We start from the raw sequence: 23,914 nt of genomic DNA, 5'->3' as shown, positions 1-23,914 counted from the left end.
ATTCCAGCCCTTATAGCTTTCTCTTTAGTAAATTTAAATTTCTCACTACACATTTCACCAATGAATGTGATCAGTGAAGCAAATTAAGCCTACAGGGACCGTAACAAGTGGTATTCATTGCCATAACTGACAAGGGTCCTTAAATTATACCACACATTTTAAACAATAAAATGCAATTCATATAAAAAAATGCGTCAAACTTTGTCTAGTTAGTAGCAAATTCACTACAGAGCAGAAAATTTCGATTTTTCCAACTTTTATCACATAATTGAGGTCAAACGAATGTGATAGAAATGTGGGAAACAGACTCACGGTTTAGCGCAATGAATAATAATGAACGAAATAAGAGTAATTAAAGTTTATATGTTCAGCGCAACATTTACCTATTTAACGCAATTTCGCTTATATGTTTAGATAGTTTCCACAGAGATACGTTAATTAAACGTTACCGCTTGAGCGAAAAACTCACGCTAGATGGGTTTATGCCAATGGTAATGCATTTGCTGCTTTTTGAACTGTAATTATTAGAAATTTGTGCAAATGTTCGTAAAAATTTAACAAAGTAGGTGTACAAAGGAACGTGTTGATGGTGTATCCAGATAGACCTGTGTGGATAGTCGGTTCCGACTATTAGTGCTAATTAATTAATTACAAACTATAGTAAACGTAATTACTTAACAGAGTGATGGCCTGAGGAGTTTCCTTTAATTAGTTCATTGTATTCGTATCGTACAAAGGTTAAGTTTTTTTTTAAGAAAACGTAAATTAACCAACTCGTAGTAGGAAAAATCTAGGAGGAAATAAAAATATTATTTTTCACTGAGTTGTGTTGCTTTTGAAAATGAAACGTTTAAAATATCACTGGAAAATTTATTTTAAAGGATTTACTCCTTTATTCATGGAACACGTCGACGAACATCGTCCTTACATTCGTATTTTGGATGCTTTGAACCCGAACGTGAAGGCTAGCTGCGCATAGAGGAAGCTCCGGAAGCTTTATTGTGGCAAAATGTGTCCGGAATATCTCCAGGTTATGAATACAAGTGACTAATTACTGAAACCTTCACATCACTTTATTATTTTCTTAATTGACTCTATGTTTGCTTTTTATAGCGAGGCGTGATCGGAGTTCGGCATTGGACGTGTGGAATTAAAACGTATTGGAATTTCAGCTCTTTAATCCCTTTGGAAACTTCATATTCTTGCAGACTTTCCATGATATTCAAGATCGTTATCTATTTTTAAAGAACGGATACTGTGTGATTAAAGTTGCAATTTTAGGATGTAATTCTCTTTAATCGGTTACTTGCATGTTTTTGCAGGATTACTGCATTATTTGGAGGGAAATTGAAGCTGAAAAAGAAGTTCATGTAGACTTTGCTGGAACACGGAAGTTCGTTTTAATTAGAGATGGAAAGATCGATCGGTTGCTAGCTGCCATATTTGGAGGACATAAAGCTAATGATGTACTTTAATAGTATAATTGAAAAAGTAATTCCGGACTAATTAGATGATGTTTGCTTTTACAGGGAACTAATTTTTACTCTCTGAAATACGCACTCATACTTCGTAGAATTGCTTATTCAGGGTGACTCAAAGAAATTAATGAATGGGGCAGTTCATTGAACGATTTCATTTTCCCGAAAATTTTGTTATTTTTTTGACATCACACTCTTTCAGTTTTTCGTTTCTTCAGTTTTTCGATTTTTTGATCTCATTTTTAATTTTTCGAATTTGCATCTTTTCTAATCAAAATGGAACAATGAAAAACCAAAAAAATTATAAAATGAAAACTTTGAAAAATTTTAAAAATTGAAAATTAAGCAAAACTGAAGAAACGAAAAATTGAAAAATCCAAAGATTGAAAATTACAGAAATTGGAAAATCGGACATTTCGAAATCCAAAGATTACAAAATTGAAAAATCGGGGAAACGCAAAATCAATAATTGAAATTTTCAAAAATAAAAAAAATTGAAAAATTAAACTAAATACATTTTCTTGTTCATTTCGGGCCGCAGAAGACATTTCCGCTTTCATTTCTTCGATAACTCCAATGGTTCTTCCAGAATCGCCCTTTGAAATATATAAAAATAGGCAAAATACGACTAATTTTTGGGCCAATTTTCACCGAATTCACTGAATACGGACCAATTTTGAAAATTCGAAACAAAAGACAAATCTGCATTTTTCTCGCTTATTTGAAAAGATACGTCAAAAGCGAATACGGAATCGTGATCCTGAGGAAATTCCGCGTGAAATGACACCCAACATGGTCGAAACGGAATAATTTTGAAAAATTCGAAAACAAAAGGGGGCAGACAAATTTGCATTTTTCTCGCTTATTTCAATTGATACGGGAAAAGCGAATACGGTATCGTTATTCTGAGGAAATTCCGTGTGAATTGACACCCTACATGGTCGAAACGGACCAATTTAGGAAAATTCGAAAAAAACGGGTGGCAGACAAATTAGCATTTTTCTCGCTTATTTGAAAAGATACGTCAAAAGCGAATACGGAATCGTGATCCTGAGGAAATTCCGCGTGAAATGACACCCAACATGGTCGAAACGGAATAATTTTGAAAAATTCGAAAAAAAAAGGGGGCAGACAAATTTGTATTTTTCTCGCTTATTTCAAGAGATACGAAAAAGCGACTACGGAATTGTGATCCTAAGGAAATTCGGCGTGAAATGACACCCAAGATGGTCGAAACGGACTAATTTTGATAAATTCGAAAAAAAATTTTGAAATTTCACTAAATACATTTTCTAATAGATTTCCAGCCGCAGAAGTCATGTCCGCTTTCAATTCTTCGATAACTCGAATGGTTTTTGCAGAATCGTCCATTGAAACATCGAAAAATATGCAAAATCCGCCCAATTTTCAACCAATTTTCAACAAAATTTTCGAAATTTCATTAAATACATTTTCTTGTAGATTTCGGGAGGCAGGAGTCATTTCCACTTTCATTTCTTCGATAACTCCAATGGTTCTTTGAGAATCGTCCCTTGAAATATACAAAAATATGAAAAAATTTTGGACCAATTTTCAACAAATTTTCGAAATTTCACTTAATTAATTTTCTTGTAGATTTTGGGCCGCAGAAGTCATATCCGCTTTCACTTGTTCGACAATTTGAATGGTTTTTCCAGAATCGTCATTTGAAGCATTGAAAAATATGCAAAATCCGCCGAATTTTCGACCAATTTTCAACAAAATTTCAACAAAATTTTCGGCATTTTACTAAGTACATTTTCTTGTAGATTTCGCGCCATAGAAGTCATATCCGCTTTCACTTCTTTGATAACTTGAATGGTTTTTCCAGAATCGTCCTTTGAAACATTGAAAAATATGCAAAATCCGCCCAATTTTCGACTAATTTTCAACAAAATTTTCGAAATTTTATTAAATACATTTTTTTGTAGATTTCGGGCCACAAAAGTCATTTCCACTTTCATTTCTTCGATAACTGCAATGGTTCTTCCAGAATCGTCCATTGAAATATATAAAAATATGCAAAATACGACTAATTTTCGGCCAATGTTCAAGGCAACTTTCGAAATTTCACTAAATAAATTTTTTTGTAGATTTCGGGCCACAGAAGTCATTTCGGCCAAATTTCACCGAAAGTTTCAAAATTTCACTAAATACGGACCAATTTTGAAAATTCAAAGAAAAGTCAAATTTGCACTTTTCTCGCTTATTTCAATAGATACGTCAAAAGCGAATACGGAATCGTTATCCTGAGGAAATTCTGCGTGAAATGACACCCAACATGGTCGAAACGGACCAAAAAAAAAGGGGGACCAAAAAAAGGGGAGCAGACAAATTTGCATTTTTCTCGCTTATTTGAAGAGATACGTCAAAAGCGAATACGGAATCGTTATCCTGAGGAAATTCCGCGTGAAATGACACCCAACATGGTCGAAACGGACCAATTTTGAAAAATTCGAAAAAAAAGGGGAGCACACAAATTTGCATTTATCTCGCTTATTTGAAGAGATACGCCAAAAGCGAATACGGAATCGTTATCCTGAGGAAATTCTGCGTGAAATAACATCCAACATGGCCGAAACGGAACAATTTTGAAAAATTCGAAAAAATAGGGGGACAGACAAATTTGTATTTTTCTCGCTTATTTGAAGAGATACGTCAAAAGCGAATAGGGAATCGTTATCCAGAGGAAATTCCGCGTGAAATGACACCCATTATAGTCGAAACGGACTAATTTTGAAAAATTCGAAAAAAAAGGGGAGCAGACAAATTTGCTATTTTCTCGCTTATTTCAAGAGATACGTCAAAAGCGAATACGGAATCGTAATCCTGAGGAAATTCCGCGTGAAATGACACCAAACATGGCTGAAACGGAAGAATTTTGAAAAATTCGAAAAAAAGGGGAACAGACAAATTTGCATTTTCTCGCTTATTTGAAGAGATACGTCAAAAGCGAATACGGAATCGTAATCCTGAGGAAGTTCCGCTTGAAATGACACCCAACACCGTCGAAACGGACCAATTTTGAAAAATTTGAAGTAAAAGGGGGCAGACAAATTTGCATATTTCTCGCTTATTTGGTTATATGGTTCTTCAAGAATCGTCCTTTGAAATATATAAAAATATGCAAAATTTTCGATCAATTTTCAATAAAATTTTTTTCAAAATTTCACTAAATACATTTTCTTGTAGATTTCCGGCCGCAGAATTCATTTCCACATTAATTTCTTTCATAACTCAAATGGTTCTTACAGAATCGTCCTTTGACATATTCAAATATATGCAAAATTTCCCACCAATTTTCAACAAGATTTTCGAAATTTCATTAAATACATTTTCGTGTAGATTTCGGGCCGCAGAAGTCATTGCCGCTTCCATTTCTTCGATAACTCAAATGGTTTTTTCAGAATCGTCCTTTGAAATATATAAAAATGTACAAAATTTTCGACCAATTTTCAACAAAATTTTCGAAATTTCGCTAAATACATTTTCTTGTGGATTTCGGGTCGCAGAAGTCATTTCCGCTTTCACATCTTCGATATCTCCAATGGTTCTTCCAGAATCGTCCTTCGAAATATACAAAAATGTACAAAATACCACCAATTATTGGACCAATTTTCAACAAAGTTTTCGAAATTTTACTAAATAGATTTTCTTGTGGATTTTGGGTCGCAGAAGTCATTTCCGCTTTCATTTCTTCGATAACTCCAACGGTTCTTTCAGAATCGTCCTTTGAAATATATATTTTGCAATTTTTGGATTCCTCAGTTATCCGATTTTCCGCTTTCTTTAATTTTCAATATTTCGATTTTACAATATTTCGTTTTTCGGATGTTGTACTTTTTCTATTTTTAGGTTTATTAGTTATTATTAAACTTTCGATTTTTCAATTTCCAATTTTTTTATTCATATCATCATATCATATCATGTTTTCATTTTATACTTTTTCGTTTTTCCATTTCTTATTTTTCAGTTTTACAGATTTTCAAAAAATAAAAAATCTTTAATAATTGAAAAATCGAAAAAGTGAAAAATCGAAAAATTAAAAGCAGAGAAACTAAAAATTAAAAAATATTAATGAATCGAAAAAATTTAAATTGGAAATTGAAAACACGACGAACTCAATCGAAAAATTACAAAATCTAAATACTGAAAAATTCAAAAATTGTAGAAGTGAAGTTTTCAAAAAAGCGGTATTTTTTGCTACCGGAAATAAAAATAAGCTAACTTCTGTCAAAAAATCGGTTGTCGAGATTGCTGGAGACGGCGGGCTAAAACCAATTTATGTTTTAATTATGTTCGTAAATTTGCCAGAGTTGTGTCTATTTTCTCCGTAGGGATTCATAAATCACTGACTTATTTGCGCAAATCTCTGACTTCCAAACCAACATTTGCTGAAATCAGTTATTTTCAGCAGAAATGGTCTGTGTATGTTTAATGAACTAGTGCAATTGCAGAAGTACTAAGTGTTCTACGACGTTCAGTTTTTCTAAACTCTGATTGGTTTAGGTTTAGCTTTACTGACGGACAGATTTATTAGAGAATCATTTTCAGTCAGATAGTGCAGCCGCAGACTTTCCTTGAAAATTAATTATTACTGAACTTGACGTTATAATTATTATTTCTTTTTTAAATTGATACAAAAATATTATAGCTCGACACCACGCGACATATTTTTCCGGAACTATAATAAATAACTTAATAAACATCAAAATGAAAATTATACAATCAAATACTAGTGAATTACGATTGTGAGGGAACAATAAACGGTGAAATATAACGTTGATTATAAAAGTGAAAATGAAGCCCTTGGTACCACATAATAGATTCCAAACTTTTAAAACAAGAATGGTGGAGGCGCCGGGCAACACGTAAAATATATTAGCGGCAATTTTCCACCAAACTTTATTCAATTCCTTGCTTCACTTCCCGACGAGTTTATCACAAAAACGCTTTCCGCATCAATATGCTTCTAAAAAATCCTCACCGAACCAGTAGTTACAAACTTTTTTGGTTTTGAATTTGTACAACAATACGAGAACACAATTTATAATAATATGTACAAACCTGTCACATGAGATTCCAGTCAATGTGAAAACGCTGGCTGCAACCGTGGCATTCGCAATAAAGTTGCTGATAATACAATAGAGACTCCCAAACGGCCAATCTCTGTAAAATAAAGTTTGTTTAATTAAAAAAAAATTCATCCTTCCCTGAACCATTAAATAACATGCATATTAATATTTTGTTTGAGAATAGTTTGCCAACGAAACTTTCAGTGCTTTGAAACACTTTCTGTTTCCACAAAATTTGAAAAGGAATTTATTAATCGTCGAACTAAATCATTATGCACGAAATGAATGCCGTTTTGAGCAAATATGTGCGTAAAATATATTTCCGGAACTTCGTGATATTGTTGCTTTAACCGGAAACCTAAAACTTTCAACTTTGCCTAACTTTGGGATCGGGCTTTGCAATTAATAATTTTCACTCAAGTCAGTGTTCTAATAACTAGAGAGCGGATTTCTAGGTTTAATGCTTTTTGTGAAAAATGTAAGCACTTCAAAACTTTTTTATATCTGTAACTATGATACAATTTGGAGTCATTTGACACATTTTTTTATGCTTATTTGCTTTTTTTTCAATTTTATGCATATTAAAATTTATATGCTTATTTAATGCTTTTTTCGACGAATATGAGTTTTAATGCATATTTTGTTCAAATGCCGGCCTTGTCGGGATGGTAAATACTTGTTAGTTAGCCGTATCGTATCGTATGCATTTTACCTGGACTTGACCATTGAAGTACACTTACTCAAGACCCTTTCTGTGAATAGGTTCCGTTCGTTTGGGCAATACAATTTTATTATAGGATTGGAAAAATACTCCATAGATTTTATGACTTTAAATCCTTACTTCTGTTGATAATAACGAATTAAAGCTTTTAACCAGATGTTCTTTTTCGGCATTTTACGGCAAGACTGTTGAAGATTTTCTAGGGAAAAGGATTATTGTACCCAACTACCTACTACCTGCTTATAAATCCGCTCTCTACTAATAACAGAACAATAATTCCACTAATGCGACTTTTTTCATTCGCGGAATTTGCGCCTTAATTTTCCCTTTCTTTCTTTATCGTTTTACACGCAGTGTAATTCAATTTAAAAATTCGAAAAAATAAAAAGTGGAAGAAATGGAAAATCTAGAAATTGAAAATCGGAATTTGAGTAAGTTGAAAAATTAAAATATCGAAAAACTGAAAGAAAAAAAAAGTAAAAATTCCCAAAACTGAAATATCGAAAAACTGATAAATCGATAAATCGAAACATCGAAAACTCCAAAAATTGAAAAACCAAAAATGTGAATAATTGAAAAATTTGAACATTATTGAAAAATTGAAAAATCGAAAAATCGATTCACCGGCAATTCGAGAAATCGATAAACAGAAAAACCGAAAAATCTAAAAGTCGATAGAAATCGAGACTTCGAAAAATCAAAGAATCGAAAACGTAGGAACGCAAAAAATTGAAAATTTGTAAAATGGAAAAACTTAATAATCGAAAAACTGAAAAACAAAAAAGAAGAAATCGAAAAATCTAAAATAAAAAAATACCGAAATTAAAAAATCTAAAATTGGAAGAACTGAAAGACTGAAAATTATATCAATTGAAAGATCCCGGATATGAAATGTCGAAAAATTGAAAATTCGAAACATCGAAACACTGAAAAATCAAAAAATCTAAAAATCGAAAAGCCGAAAGATTCAGAATCCGAGAAATTGAAAATTTAAACATTGAGGAATCGAAACAAAAAGATCGAGAAAAATAATAAATTGGAAATTGAAAAATTTTAAGTTTAAATATCGAAAGATTAAAATATGTTAAAACTGAAGAATCCAAAAATTAAAAAATTGAGAAATCGAATTTTGAAAATTCGAAAAATTGAAAAATAAAAAAAGACGTGTAAATCCATAATAAACAAATCAAATTTTAATTTTTTATGGAACAATTTTAGAATCAAATAATTGAAAATTAAAAAAATATTGGAAACTGGAAAAATCAAGAAATCGAATTTTGAAAATTCGAAAAATTGAAATTTAAAGTAAGTACTCAAAAATTCATAATTAAAAAAAGTCAAATTTTAATTTTTTATAGGACAGCTGTAGAATCAAACAATTGGATATTCAAAAAAACAAATAACCATAATATTGAATAATTGAAAAATCAAGAAATCGAGAAATTGAAAAATAGAACATCGAAATATGAAAAAATCGAGAAGTTGAGTACTCAAAATGACCCAAACGGAAAACTAAAAATTGGAAAATGAAAAGTTAAAAATTTAAATATGGGGAAATTAAAACGTCCAAAATCTGAAGAATCGAAAAATTAAAAAATCCATAAGTTGAAACATCAAAAAATGTAGAAATCAAAAGTTGAAAATTTTAAAATTCGAAAAACTGAAAAATATAAAAAACAACTGAAAAATTAATAATTAAAAAAATCAAATTTTAGTTTTTTATAGAACAACTGTGGAATCGAACAATTCAAAAAATCAAATAACTGAAATAAGGAAAACTTGAAAAGATCAAGAAGTCGAGAAATTGAAAAATAGAACAGTCAAAAAATCGAAAAATTGAGAAATCGAAAAATAGAAAAATGAAGAAATCGAAAATCGACAAATCAAAAAATTGAAAATTTAGAAAATCAAACCATCGAGACATCGAAAAGTAGGGAAATCCAGAAATGGATATATCAATAAATCGAAAAATCGAAAATGTGCTTATTTAAGCGCTTATTCTTAATTTTTTGTGCTTATAAATCCGCTCTCTACTAATAACAGAACAATAATTCCACTAATGCGACTTTTTTCATTCGCAGAATTTGCGCCTTAATTTTCCCTTTCTTTCTTTATCGTTTTACACGCAGTGTAATTCAATTTAAAAAGTGGAAGAAATGGAAAATCTAGAAATTGAAAATCGGAATTTAAGTAAGTTGAAAAATTAAAATATCGAAAAACTGAAAGAAAAAAAAAGTAAAAATTCCCAAAACTGAAATATCGAAAAATTGATAAATCGATAAATCGAAACATCGAAAAATCCAAAAATTGAAAAACCAAAAATGTGAAAAATTGAAAAATTTGAACATTATTGAAAAATTGAAAAATCGAAAAATCGATTCACCGGAAATTCGAGAAATCGATAAACAGAAAAAACCGAAAAATCTAAAAGTCGATAGAAATCGAGACTTCGAAAAATCAAAGAATCGAAAACGTAGGAACGCAAAAAATTGAAAATTTGTAAAATGGAAAAACTTAATAATCGAAAAACTGAAAAACAAAAAACAAGAAATCGAAAAATCTAAAAAAAAAAATACCGAAATTAAAAAATCTAAAATTGGAAGAACTGAAAGACTGAAAATTATATAAATTGAAAGACCCTGGATATGAAATGTCGAAAAATTGAAAACTCGAAACATCGAAACACTGGAAAATCAAAAAATCTAAAAATCGAAAAGCCGAAAGATTCAGAATCCGAGAAATTGAAAATTGAAACATCGAGAAATCGAAACAAAAAGATCGAGATAAATAATAAATGGGAAATTGAAAAATTTTAAGTTTAAATATCGAAAGATTAAAATATGTTAAAACTGAAGAATCCAAAAATTAAAAAATTGAGAAATCGAATTTTGAAAATTCGAAAAATTGAAAAATGAAAAAAGAAGTGTAAATCCATAATAAACAAATCAAATTTTAATTTTTTATGGAACAATTTTAGAATCAAATAATTGAAAATTAAAAAAATATTGGAAACTGGAAAAATCAAGAAATCGAATTTTGAAAATTCGAAAAATTGAAATTTAAAATAAGTACTCAAAAATTCATAATTAAAAAAAGTCAAATTTTAATTTTTTATAGGACAGCTGTAGAATCAAACAATTGGATATTCAAAAAAACAAATAACCATAATATTGAATAATTGAAAAATCAAGAAATCGAGAAATTGAAAAATAGAACATCGAAATATGAAAAAATCGAGAAGTTGAGTATTCAAAATGACCCAAACGGAAAACTAAAAATTGGAAAATGAAAAGTTAAAAATTTAAATATGGGGAAATTAAAACATCCAAAAACTGAAGAATCGAAAAATTAAAAAATCCATAAGTTGAAATCAAAAAATGTAGAAATCAAAAGTTGAAAATTTTAAAATTCGAAAAACTGAAAAATATAAAAAACAACTGAAAAATTAATAATTAAAAAAATCAAATTTTAGTTTTTTATAGAACAACTGTGGAATCGAACAATTCAAAAAATCAAATAACTGAAATAAGGAAAACTTGAAAAGATCAAGAAGTCGAGAAATTGAAAAATAGAACAGTCAAAAAATCGAAAAATTGAGAAATCGAAAAATAGAAAAATGAAGAAATCGAAAATCGACAAATCAAAAAATTGAAAATTTAGAAAATCAAACCATCGAGACATCGAAAAGTAGGGAAATCCAGAAATGGATAAATCAATAAATCGAAAAATCGAAAATGTGCTTATTTAAGCGCTTATTCTTAATTTTTTGTGCTTATAAATCCGCTCTCTACTAATAACAGAACAATAATTCCACTAATGCGACTTTTTTCATTCGCGGAATTTGCGTCTTAATTTTCCCTTTCTTTCTTTATCGTTTTACAGGCAGTGTAATTCAATTTAAAAATTCGAAAAAATAAAAAGTGGAAGAAATGGAAAATCTAGAAATTGAAAATCGGAATTTGAGTAAGTTGAAAAATTAAAATATCGAAAAACTGAAAGAAAAAAAAGTAAAAATTCCCAAAACTGAAATATCGAAAAATTGATAATTCGATAAATCGAAACATCGAAAAATCCAAAAATTGAAAAACCAAAAATGTGAAAAATTGAAAAATTTGAACATTATTGAAAAATTGAAAAGTCGAAAAATCGATTCACCGGAAATTCGAGAAATCGATAAACAGAAAAACCGAAAAATCTAAAAGTCGATAGAAATCGAGACTTCGAAAAATCAAAGAATCGAAAACGTAGGAACGCAAAAAATTGAAAATTTGTAAAATGGAAAAACTTAATAATCGAAAAACTGAAAAACAAAAAACAAAAAATCGAAAAATCTAAAATAAAAAAATACCGAAATTAAAAAATCTAAAATTGGAAGAACTGAAAGACTGAAAATTATAACAATTGAAAGATCCCGGATATGAAATGTCGAAAAATTGAAAACTCGAAACATCGAAACACTGGAAAATCAAAAAATCTAAAAATCGAAAAGCCGAAAGATTCAGAATCCGAGAAATTGAAAATTTAAACATTGAGGAATCGAAACAAAAAGATCGAGAAAAATAATAAATTGGAAATTGAAAAATTTTAAGTTTAAATATCGAAAGATTAAAATATGTTAAAACTGAAGAATCCAAAAATTAAAAAATTAAGAAATCGAATTTTGAAAATTCGAAAATTTGAAAAATAAAAAAAGAAGTGTAAATCCATAATAAACAAATCAAATTTTAATTTTTTATGGAACAATTTTAGAATCAAATAATTGAAAATTAAAAAAATATTGGAAACTGGAAAAATCAAGAAATCGAATTTTGAAAATTCGAAAAATTGAAATTTAAAATAAGTACTCAAAAATTCATAATTAAAAAAAGTCAAATTTTAATTTTTTATAGGACAGCTGTAGAATCAAACAATTGGGTATTCAAAAAAACAAATAACCATAATATTGAATAATTGAAAAGTCAAGAAATCGAGAAATTGAAAAATAGAACATCGAAATATGAAAAAATCGAGAAGTTGAGTATTCAAAATGACCCAAACGGAAAACTAAAAATTGGAAAATGAAAAGTTAAAAATTTAAATATGGGGAAATTAAAACATCCAAAAACTGAAGAATCGAAAAATTAAAAAATCCATAAGTTGAAACATCAAAAAATGTAGAAATCAAAAGTTGAAAATTTTAAAATTGGAAAAACTGAAAAATATAAAAAACAACTGAAAAATTAATAATTAAAAAAATCAAATTTTAGTTTTTTATAGAACAATTGTGGAATCGAACAATTCAAAAAATCAAATAATTGAAATAAGGAAAACTTGAAAAGATCAAGAAGTCGAGAAATTGAGAAATAGAACAGTCGAAAAATCGAAAAATTGAGAAATCGAAAAATAGAAAAATCAAGAAATCGAAAATCGACAAATCAAAAAATTGAAAATTTAGAAAATCAAACCATCGAGACATTGAAAAGTAGAGAAATCCAGAAATGGAAAAATCAATAAATCGAAAAATCGAAAATATTGTGCTTATTTAAGCGCTTATTCTTAATTTTTTGTGCTTATAAATCCGCTCTATACTAATAACAGAACAATAATTCCACTAATGCGACTTTTTTCATTCGCGGAATTTGCGTCTTAATTTTCCCTTTCTTTCTTTATCGTTTTACAGGCAGTGTAATTCAATTTAAAAATTCGAAAAAATAAAAAGTGGAAGAAATGGAAAATCTAGAAATTGAAAATCGGAATTTGAGTAAGTTGAAAAATTAAAATATCGAAAAACTGAAAGAAAAAAAAAGTAAAAATTACCAAAACTGAAATATCGAAAAATTGATAAATCGATAAATCGAAACATCGAAAAATCCAAAAAGTGAAAAACCAAAAATGTGAAAAATTGAAAAATTTGAACATTATTGAAAAATTGAAAAATCGAAAAATCGATTCATCGGAAATTCGAGAAATCGATAAACAGAAAAACCGAAAAATCTAAAAGTCGATAGAAATCGAGACTTCGAAAAATCAAAGAATCGAAAACGTAGGAACGCAAAAAATTGAAAATTTGTAAAATGGAAAAACTTAATAATCGAAAAACTGAAAAACAAAAAACAAGAAATCGAAAAATCTAAAATAAAAAAATACCGAAATTAAAGAATCTAAAATTGGAAGAACTGAAAGACTGAAAATTATATAAATTGAAAAATCCTGGATATGAAATGTCGAAAAATTGAAAATTCGAAACATCGAAACACTGGAAAGTCAAAAAATCTAAAAATTGAAAAGCCGAAAGATTCAGAATCCGAGAAATTGAAAATTTGAACATTGAGGAATCGAAACAAAAGATCGAGAAAAATAATAAATTGGAAATTGAAAAATTTTAAGTTTAAATATCGAAAGATTAAAATATGTTAAAACTGAAGAATCCAAAAATTAAAAAATTGAGAAATCGAATTTTGAAAATTCGAAAAATTGAAAAATAAGAAAAGAAGTGTAAATCCATAATAAACAAATCAAATTTTAATTTTTTATGGAACAATTTTAGCATCAAATAATTGAAAATTAAAAAAATATTGGAAACTGGAAAAATCAAGAAATCGAATTTTGAAAATTCGAAAAATTTAAATTTAAAATAAGTACTCAAAAATTCATAATTAAAAAAAGTCAAATTTTAATTTTTTATAGGACAGCTGTAGAATCAAACAATTGGATATTCAAAAAAAACAAATAACCATAATATTGAATAATTGAAAAATCAAGAAATCGAGAAATTGAAAAATAGAACATCGAAATATGAAAAAATCGAGAAGTTGAGTATTCAAAATGACCCAAACGGAAAACTAAAAATTGGAAAATGAAAAGTTAAAAATTTAAATATGGGGAAATTAAAACATCCAAAAACTGAAGAATCGAAAAATTAAAAAATCCATAAGTTGAAACATCAAAAAATGTAGAAATCAAAAGTTGAAAGTTTTAAAATTCGAAAAACTGAAAAATATAAAAAACAACTGAAAAATTAATAATTAAAAAAATCAAATTTTAGTTTTTTATAGAGCAACTGTGGAATCGAACAATTCAAAAAATCAAATAATTGAAATAAGGAAAACTTGAAAAGATCAAGAAGTCGAGAAATTGAAAAATAGAACAGCCGAAAAATCGAAAAATTGAGAAATCGAAAAATAGAAAAATGTAGAAATCGAAAATCGACAAATCAAAAAATTGAAAATTTAGAAAATCAAACCATCGAGACATCGAAAAGTAGGGAAATCCAGAAATGGAAAAATCAATAAATCGAAAAATCGAAAATGTTGTGCTTATTTAAGCGCTTATTCTTGATTTTTTTGTGCTTATAAATCCGCTCTCTACTAATAACAGAACAATAATTCCACTAATGCGACTTTTTTCATTCGCGGAATTTGCGCCTTAATTTTCCCTTTCTTTCTTTATCGTTTTACACGCAGTGTAATTCAATTTAAAAATTCGAAAAAATAAAAAGTGGAAGAAATGGAAAATATAGAAATTGAAAATCGGAATTTGAGTAAGTTGAAAAATTAAAATATCGAAAAACTGAAAGAAAAAAAAGTAAAAATTCCCAAAACTGAAATATCGAAAAATTGATAAATCGATAAATCGAAACATCGAAAAATCCAAAAATTGAAAAACCAAAAATGTGAAAAATTGAAAAATTTGAACATTATTGAAAAATTGAAAAATCGAAAAATCGATTCACCGGAAATTCGAGAAATCGATAAACAGAAAAACCGAAAAATCTAAAAGTCGATAGAAATCGAGACTTCGAAAAATCAAAAAATCGAAAACGTAGGAATGAAAAAAATTGAAAATTTGTAAAATGGAAAAACTTGATAATCGAAAAACTGAAAAACAAAAAACAAGAAATCGAAAAATCTAAAATAAAAAAATACCGAAATTAAAAAATCTAAAATTGGAAGAACTGCAAGACTGAAAATTATATAAATTGAAAGATCCCAAATATGAAATGTCGAAAAATTGAAAACTCTAAACATCGAAACACTGGAAAATCAAAAAATCTAAAAATCGAAAAGCTGAAAGATTCAGAATACGAAAAATTGAAAATTGAAACATCGAAAAATCGAAACAAAAAGATCGAGAAAAATAATAAATGGGAAATTGAAAAATTTTAAGTTTAAATATCGAAAAATTAAAGTATTTTAAAACTGAAGAATCCAAAAATTAAAAAATTGATAAATCGTATTTTGAAAATTCGAAAAATTGAAAAATATACAAAGAAGTGTAAATCCATAATAAACAAATCGAATTTTAATTTTTTATGGAACAATTTTAGAATCAAATAATTGAAAATTAAAAAAATATTGGAAACTGGAAAAATCAAGAAATCGAATTTTGAAAATTCGAAAAATTGAAATTTAAAATAAATACCCAAAAATTCATAATTAAAAAAGTCAAATTTTAATTTTTTATAGGACAGCTGTAGAATCAAACAATTGGATATTCAAAAAAACAAATAACCATAATATTGAATAATCGAAAAATCAAGAAATCGAGAAATTGAAAAATAGAACATCGAAATATGAAAAAATCGAGAAGTTGAGTATTCAAAATGACCCAAACGGAAAACTAAAAATTGGAAAATGAAAAGTTAAAAATTTAAATATGGGGGAATTAAAACATCCAAAAACTGAAGAATCGAAAAATTAAAAAATCCATAAGTTGAAACATCAAAAAATGTAGAAATCAAAAGTTGAAAATTTTAAAATTCGAAAAATTGAAAAATATAAAAAACAACTGAAAAATTAATAATTAAAAAAATCAAATTTTAGTTTTTTATAGAACAACTGTGGAATCGAACATTTCAAAAAATCAAATAATTGAAATAAGGAAAACTTGAAAAGATCAAGAAGTCGAGAAATTGAAAAATAGAACAGTCGAAAAATCGAAAAATAGAAAAATCAAGAAATCGAAAATCGACAAATCAAAAAATTGAAAATTTAAAAAATCAAACCATCGAGACATCGAAAAGTAGAGAAATCCAGAAATGGAAAAATCAATAATTCGAAAAATCGAAAATGTGCTTATTTAAGCGCTTATTCTTAATTTTTTTGTGCTTATAAATCCGCTCTCTACTAATAACAGAACAATAATTCCATTAATGCGACTTTTTTCATTCGCGGAATTCGCGCCTTAATTTTCCCTTTCTTTCTTTATCGTTTTGTCTCGAAATAATTCTCCAACGCGCACTCGAATTTCCTATCGAACTTTGTCGCGTAATAACCCGGATAGGAAAAACGCGAAATATAAAAGCAAGAAAAGAGAGAACGCCAATTAAAATTTCCCTTCCGAGCACTTCTGCACCCGCAGCACAAAGCTTATTATTCTCCTCAGACACATAAAACAAGCAGCGCGACATTATTTTAATGCCGTGTTTAAAGAACGACGACGAAATTAATATGTGTAGCGTGAAATTTTGTGTCAAACGGGCTTTTCGACATCCAACATAACAAACAAAGACGGATGAAAATCGTTACTCGGGAAGATAAATCACCGGTGTATCGAGTCGAAGTCTTTCGTTACAATTTGAATAAAATATTGCTTTGGCGACATAACGGTAGATGGAGATCTTTAACGTCGGAGGCAGGTTTAGACTCGCTCAAAAATCTAAAGCGAAATTGAATTTTCCTTCCTATGACATATCCAGACGCGATTATTCGTGTAAAATCGAGAATGGCGTTACATTGTGCTATCAATGGAGAAGCTTAGTATTTTTCGTTGAGTTTGAACGGGTTTTAGGAGGGAAAGACGGCCGATTTTAATTAGTTTAGAGATTTCGGTATTAATTTGTGAACAGCAAGCTCGAATGAGTTTAATTATTCCTAATTGTGTACGAGTACCTCAGATTTATATATTCAGATCTATTTCTGCTCTTGTGCTAATTACTTGAATTTTTAAGATAATAGAGAAAACGAGTCTGTGTTTTCTTGTACGAAATTACGGCCAATTTAATTTGAATTTGAAATTAACTTCTTGGCGGATTCTGCGACCTAGAATATCTACTAACAGCTCGGCCCTCGGCCATCAGTGTCACTTCCAGATATTCGCAGTCTTCTCCCGTTTTATTGGAGACCTACATTTCCCGCTATATCGGTTTAACCACTTCCAGAGAATGCCGATTCAAATGCTTGTTTGAATTCAACAATTCCGATATTGAAGGGTTAATGTTCAATGAACGTCATACGGATTTTTTTTCAGTACTGGGGTTAACGTCCAATATTAATTTTTTGCTCGAACATTTTAAATCTGTGTATTTAGTGACATGATGCAAAATATAACTCTGACAACAATATAAATTTCAAATCATGTGATTGGTTGAATTAGGTTGCATTAATTTACTGCCGCTAAAGGACTATGAATAACAAATTGTACACAATAGACGTGTTAGAACGTAATTTTATTCATGATATTGACTGTATTACAAAATCGAATAGAAATATTTGGTGTACCTCAAAATTGCACCTGGTAAATAGGTTTTAAAGTATATGAAATAATATTGTCTAAAGTGTTGCCACAAAAATTCTATAAAAAATGTATTCGTTTTAGGCTCCTATTAAAGTTTAAGAATTTTTGAATTTTTTCGTACGTATCTTTTTTTTTACTTATAGGGACCAATTCTTTGAATTTATTACTCAAACTCGGATCGATTGAAAATTTTACTCAAAAATGGTGGAGGCGCCGGGAAACCAATTTTAAATTAACCATTTATTTCAAAGATTTTTAAGCAACTTAGTTTCTTTCAATATTATTTTGTCTAAATTGTAAGAAAATCCATACAGCGCTGGAAGAAATTAAATCACTCTTTTTGACCAAATTTGGTCAATTTATTTAGGAATTGTCAAAAATGGTGGATGCGCCGGGATAATTAATTTCAGAACTATTAAATTCAACAATTTATTAGAAACTTCTAAGTTGGAAAATTAAAAAATCTGAAACATCGTAAATTTGAGAAATCGATAATTTAAAAAATCCAAAAATTGAAAAATCAAAAACGCGAAATTGAAAAATTGAAAAATTGAAAAATTGGAAAACCGAAATTAAACAATCTAAAAATTGAACAATCAAAAAATTGAAAATTATGTAAATTGAAAAATCCCAAAACTGAAATATCGAAACATCGAAATATTGAAAAATCCAAAAATCTAAAAATTATCGAATCGTCAAAATTCTAAAGTCGAAAAATTAATATTGCAAGATTGAAAAATTAAATATTGAGGAAATGAACAATTAAAAATGAAAAAGTGAAAACTGGAATAAATGCAAAAGTTTAAAATCCAATAATTGAAAAATGGAAACATTCTCAAATCGTTAAATTGAAAAATTAAACTGGAAAAATTTCAAATTGGTAAACTAAAAAATTTCGCATTGAGAGAAAGAAAATTTTGAAAATCGGAACATTGAAAACCATGAAAATCGAAAAGAATAGAGAAAATGAAAAACCGAAAAGAAAAATTGTAAATTGAAAATGTGAAAGAGTAGAAAAATCGAAAAATTGAAAATTCGTGAAATTGCAAAATCTAAAAACTGAAAAATTCAAAAATTGTAAAATTGTCAAAACTAAAAATTCAAAAATCAAAAATTCGGAGTGATGCATATCGTAAAATAGAAAAAACAATTAAAAAGAAAAGTTGAAAAACTTCAATCGAACAATTGAAAAACTGAAATTGGAAAAGCAAAAAATTGTACAATCGGAACATTGAAATTTATGAAAATTTTGTGTTTTTTGGAGCACTGTTGAATATTTTGTAAAAAGATTTTCTACAGATTTCAACAGATTGGGAAATTAAAAAACCTCAAAACTGAAACATAGTAAAGTTGAGAAATCAAATGATTGAAAATTTTAAAAATCCAAAAATTCAAAAATTAAAAACGTGAAAAATCGAAACATTCGAAGATTGAGGAGTAAAAAAATTGAAGAATTGAAAAACTGAAAAACTGAAAAATGGACAAATCGTTTCAACGAAAAGTCTAGAAATCGATGAACGGGAAAATCGAAAAATCTAAAAGTCGACAGAAATCAAGACAATATAAAAATCGAAAATACAAAAAATCGAAAAACCAAGAAATCGAAAAATTGAAAACTAAAAATTTAAACATTGTGAAATCCAAACATGAAAAGATCGAGAGGTTGAGAATTCAAAGTGACTCAAACGGAAAACAACAAAATGGAAATTGAAAAATTTTTAATTTAACTATGGGAAAATTAAAACATTTAAAAACTGAAGAATCGAAAAATTAAAAAAATCGATAAGTTGAAACATCAAAAAATCGAGAAATGGAAAGTTGAAAATTTTAAAATTCGAAAAATTGAAAAATATGAAAAAGAACTGACAAATCCATAATTAAAAAAAAATTCAAATTTTAATTTTTTATAGAACAGTTGCAGAATCAAACAATTGAAAATTCAAAAAATCAAGTAATTAAAATACTGAAAAATTGAAAAATCAAGAAATCGAGGAGTTGAAAAATTGAACAATCGAAAAATCGAAAAATTGAGAAATCAAAAAATGGAAAAATCGAGAAATTGAAAGGTCGAAAAATCTAAAATTGAAAATTTAAAAAATGAAAAAATATAAAAATCAATAACCTGAAAAAAAAGAAAAATTTTAAAACTGAAATATCCAAAAATGGAGTAATCGAAAAACTGAAGAAAATCGGAAAATTGAAAAACTGAAAAATCGAAAAGTTGAAAATTGTCTCAAAAATGTAAAAGTGTTTATAAAAAAGCAAAATTATGCTTGTATTTCCAGTGATTTTTCCCATTTGAAAAAATCTAAAAGTCGACAGAAATCAAGACTTCGAAAAATTTAGAAATCGGAAAGCCAAAATTCGAAAAACCGAGAAATCGAAAAATTGAAAACTAAAAATTTAAACATGATGAAATCAAGTGATCCAAACGGAAAACTAAAAATTGGAAAATGAAAAATTTTAAATTAAATTATGGGAAAATTAAAAAATCGATAAGTTAAAACATCAAAAAGTCGAGAAATCAAAAGTTGAAAATTTTAAAATTCGAAAAATTGAAGAATATAAAAAAGAATTAAAAAATCCATAATAAAAAAAATCAAATTTTAATTTTCTATAGAACAATTGAAGAATCGAACAATTGAAAATTCAAAAAATCAAGTAATTAAAATACGGAAAAATTGAAAAATCAAGAAATCGAGGAGTTGAAAAATCGAACAGTCGAAAAATCGAAAAATGGAAAAATCGAGAAATCGAAAGGTCGAAAAATCTAAAATTGAAAATTTAAAAAATGAAAAAATATAAAAATCAATAACGTGAAAAAAAATGAAAAATTTTAAAACTGAAATATCCAAAAATGGAATAATCGAAAAACTGAAGAAAATCGGAAAACTGAAAAACTGAAAAATCGAAAAGTTGAAAATTGTCTCAAAAATATAAAAGTGTTTATAAAAAAGCAAAATTATGCCTGTATTTCCAGTGATTTTGCCCATTTGAAAAAATCTAAAAGTCGACAGAAATCAAGACTCGAAAAATTTAGAAATCGGAAAGCCAAAATTCGAAAAACCGAGAAATCGAAAAATTGAAAACTAAAAATTTAAACATGAGCAAATCAAGTCATTCAAACGGAAAACTAAAAATTGGACAATGAAAAATTTTAAATTAAATAATGGAAAAATTAAAACATCCAAAAACTAAAGAATCGAAAATTTAAAAAATCGATAATTTGTAAATTTTAAAATTCGAAAAATTGAAAAATATAAAAAAGAATTGAAAAATATATAATAAAAAAAAGTCAAATTTTAATTTTCTATAGAACAATTGAAGAATCGAACAATTGAAAATTCAAAAAATCAAGTAATTAAAATACGGAAAAATTTAAAAATCAAGAAATCGAGGAATTGAAAATTCGAACAGTTGAAAAATCGAAAAATTGAGAAGTCGAAAAATGGAAAAATCAAGAAGTCGAAAGGTGGAAAAATTTAAAATTGAAAATTAAAAAAAATCAAAAAATTGAAAAATCAATAACCTGAAAAATCGAAAAATTGAAAAACTGAAACATAGAAATATCGAAACATCGGAGAGTTGAGAAATCCAGAAATTGGAAAACCAAGAAATCGAAAAATCGGAAAGTCGAAAATCAAGGAATCGAAAACATAGAAACCAAAAAATTGAAAATTTGAAAAACGGAAAAAGTAAATAATCAAAAACTGATGGACTGATGTACAAAAAAAAAAGAAAAATTTTAAAACTGAAATATCCAAAAATAGACCAATCGAAAAACTGAAAATCGGGAGACTGAAGAATTGAAAAATTGAGAAATTGAAAAATTGAAAAGTGCTTCAAAAATATATATGCCTTTATAAACAGGCTAGGTTGTACTTCCAGTGATTTTGCTCATTTGAAAATGTTCCGATCAATATTATATCAGCAAGGACACGTATGTCAATTGGGATACATGTAGTGTAATTAAATTAATAAATTCGAAAAAATAAAAAAGTCCAAGAAATGAAAAATTTTGAAATTGAAAATCGGAATTTAAATAAATCGAAAAATTGAGGAAACGAAACACTGAAAAATCCCGAAACTCAAATATCGCAAAATTGATTAATCGAAAAATCGAAAAATTCTGCAATAAAAAAATCCCAAAACTCAAACATCGTAATATTGAGAAATCAAAAAGTCGAAAATTTAAAAAATTCAGAAATTAAAAAACCAAAAATTGGAAAATCGAAAAAACGAAAAATTTGAAAATTGACGTAAAACTGAAAAACTGAAAAATTGAAAAATTGAAAAACTGAGAATGAAAAAAGAAGAAAGCGAAAAATCTAAAATTAAAAATACCGAAATTAAAAAACCGAAAAATGGAAGAACTGAAAAACTGAAAATTATATGAATGAAACACTGGAAAATGAAAACATCTAAAAATTGAAAAGCCGAAAGGTCCAGAATCCGAGAAATTGAAAAATTGAAAACTAAAAAATTTAAACGTCGAGAATAAATAAATAAATAAATAAATAGTTTATTGATCATCCAACGGGCAAATCGCCCACATAGGACATAATCGAAACATAAAAACCGCCTAAAATAAAAAATTTGAAATTGAAAAATTTTAAATTTAAATATCGAAAAATTAAAATATCTTAAAGCTGTAGAATCGAAAAATTAAAAAATTGAGAAATCGAATTTTGAAAATTCGAAAAATTGAAAAATAAAAAAACAATTGAAAAATCCATAATAAAACAAAGAATCATAATATTGAATAATTGAAAAATCAAGAAAACGAAAAATTAAAAAATCGAAAAGTGGAAAAATCGAAAAATTAAAAAGTCGAAAATCAAGAAATCGAAAACTTAGAAACTCAAAAACTGAAAGTTATATTCCTAAATTGAAAAATCCCAAAACTTAAATGTCGAAAAATTGAAAAATCGAAACATGTAAACATTGGCAAATCTAAAAATCTAAAAATCGAAAATCGAAAAATTGAAAAATTACAAGCTAAAAAGTTTCGGGAAATCGAAATATGAAAAGTCGAAAATCAAGAATTCGAAAAGTTAGAATTCCAAAAATTTAGAAAAATTAAACACGACATTGAACTTGACCGATTGAGAATTTACTTGAAAATGGAGGAGGCGCCGGGAAACTAATTATTAAAAAAAAAAACATTGATCTCAAAAATTTTTAAGCAAATTAGTTTCTTTAAATATCTTGTTGCTTAAACCGTAATAAGACCCGGGCAGAGCTGAAACAAATTAAATTACCATATTCAAGTTGATTCGAACAATTTATTTAGGTTTTGACAAAAATGGTGGATGCGCTGGGACAATTAATTCTAGAACAATGAAACTCAATTTATTAGAAACTTCAAATGATATAAATAAAAAAAGTTAAGCGCGTTTCAAGAAAGTTTGTTGTAATATATCTCTTGCTGATAGACTAATAATTTATTTCACAATGTTATTAATAGTTGTTCAGTTTTTGTTCTAATTATAGCAATGATTATCCAATTTACGTCGAAAACGACTTCTGTTGGTGAGACTAAATTAGATTCACTTAGAGATTCCAAAATAAGCTTCATAACTAAGGTATGTGTCTTCCTAGTTATCAATAGTTGCTCTCGTGTAGATAATTGATAAAGGGTTGAATCAAGTTCTGAAACTCTGCTCATAGGTACGGAAGTAATCAGTAGTAGTTCAAACAGATCGTAATCAATTTTTCATATAATAATAATTAATAACTGAATGTTATGAGAAACTGAATCTACGTAAGCGTCGAAATTTATTACCCAGAAATAGCATTAGAGCAGACAACAATTACAGCGATATTTAACCCCAGAGATAGCAAACACCCTTATCTAAAATTAATAGCAACAACGCTAGCAAAAATCGCACCCCCACAACAACCCGTAATACGAGGCTTTTAGTTTGTACTTAATTGTATTCATAGCAGATTACATTATAACTGTATTTCGCTCTCCACAGTTAAGTTCTAATTTAATAATCCCCATAAACAACACAATGCGATATTAGAAAACAGTGGTGAAACAATTAATTTAATCAATGTCAAGCTTTTTTCCGAGTAAATTAGAACGTTATTTTTCAAGAGGGGATTTTTGTCGCGAAAGAATT

At 27.7% G+C, this 23,914-nt stretch overlaps 1 protein-coding gene across 1 annotated transcript in view; it reads right to left on the bottom strand.

Annotated features, from left to right (window-relative positions):
• LOC135139704 (tachykinin-like peptides receptor 86C) overlaps window positions 1–23,914 on the bottom strand; it is a 75,127-nt gene that overhangs the window by 39,057 nt on the left and 12,156 nt on the right. The window contains exon 4 of the mRNA XM_064070008.1: window positions 6,564–6,665. Within this exon, the coding sequence (XP_063926078.1) occupies window positions 6,564–6,665 (102 nt within the window). The remainder of the gene's footprint in view (window positions 1–6,563; window positions 6,666–23,914) is intronic.

The sequence above is a fragment of the Zophobas morio genome, unplaced genomic scaffold (genome assembly GCF_036711695.1).
Source record: "Zophobas morio isolate AGI-343-1 ecotype UQ-CSIRO unplaced genomic scaffold, CSIRO_AGI_Zmor_V1 ptg000033l, whole genome shotgun sequence".
Lineage (NCBI taxonomy): Eukaryota > Metazoa > Arthropoda > Insecta > Coleoptera > Tenebrionidae > Zophobas > Zophobas morio.
The sequence above is the reverse complement of the archived record's forward strand: the minus strand, read 5'-3'. Positions and strand labels throughout refer to the sequence as shown.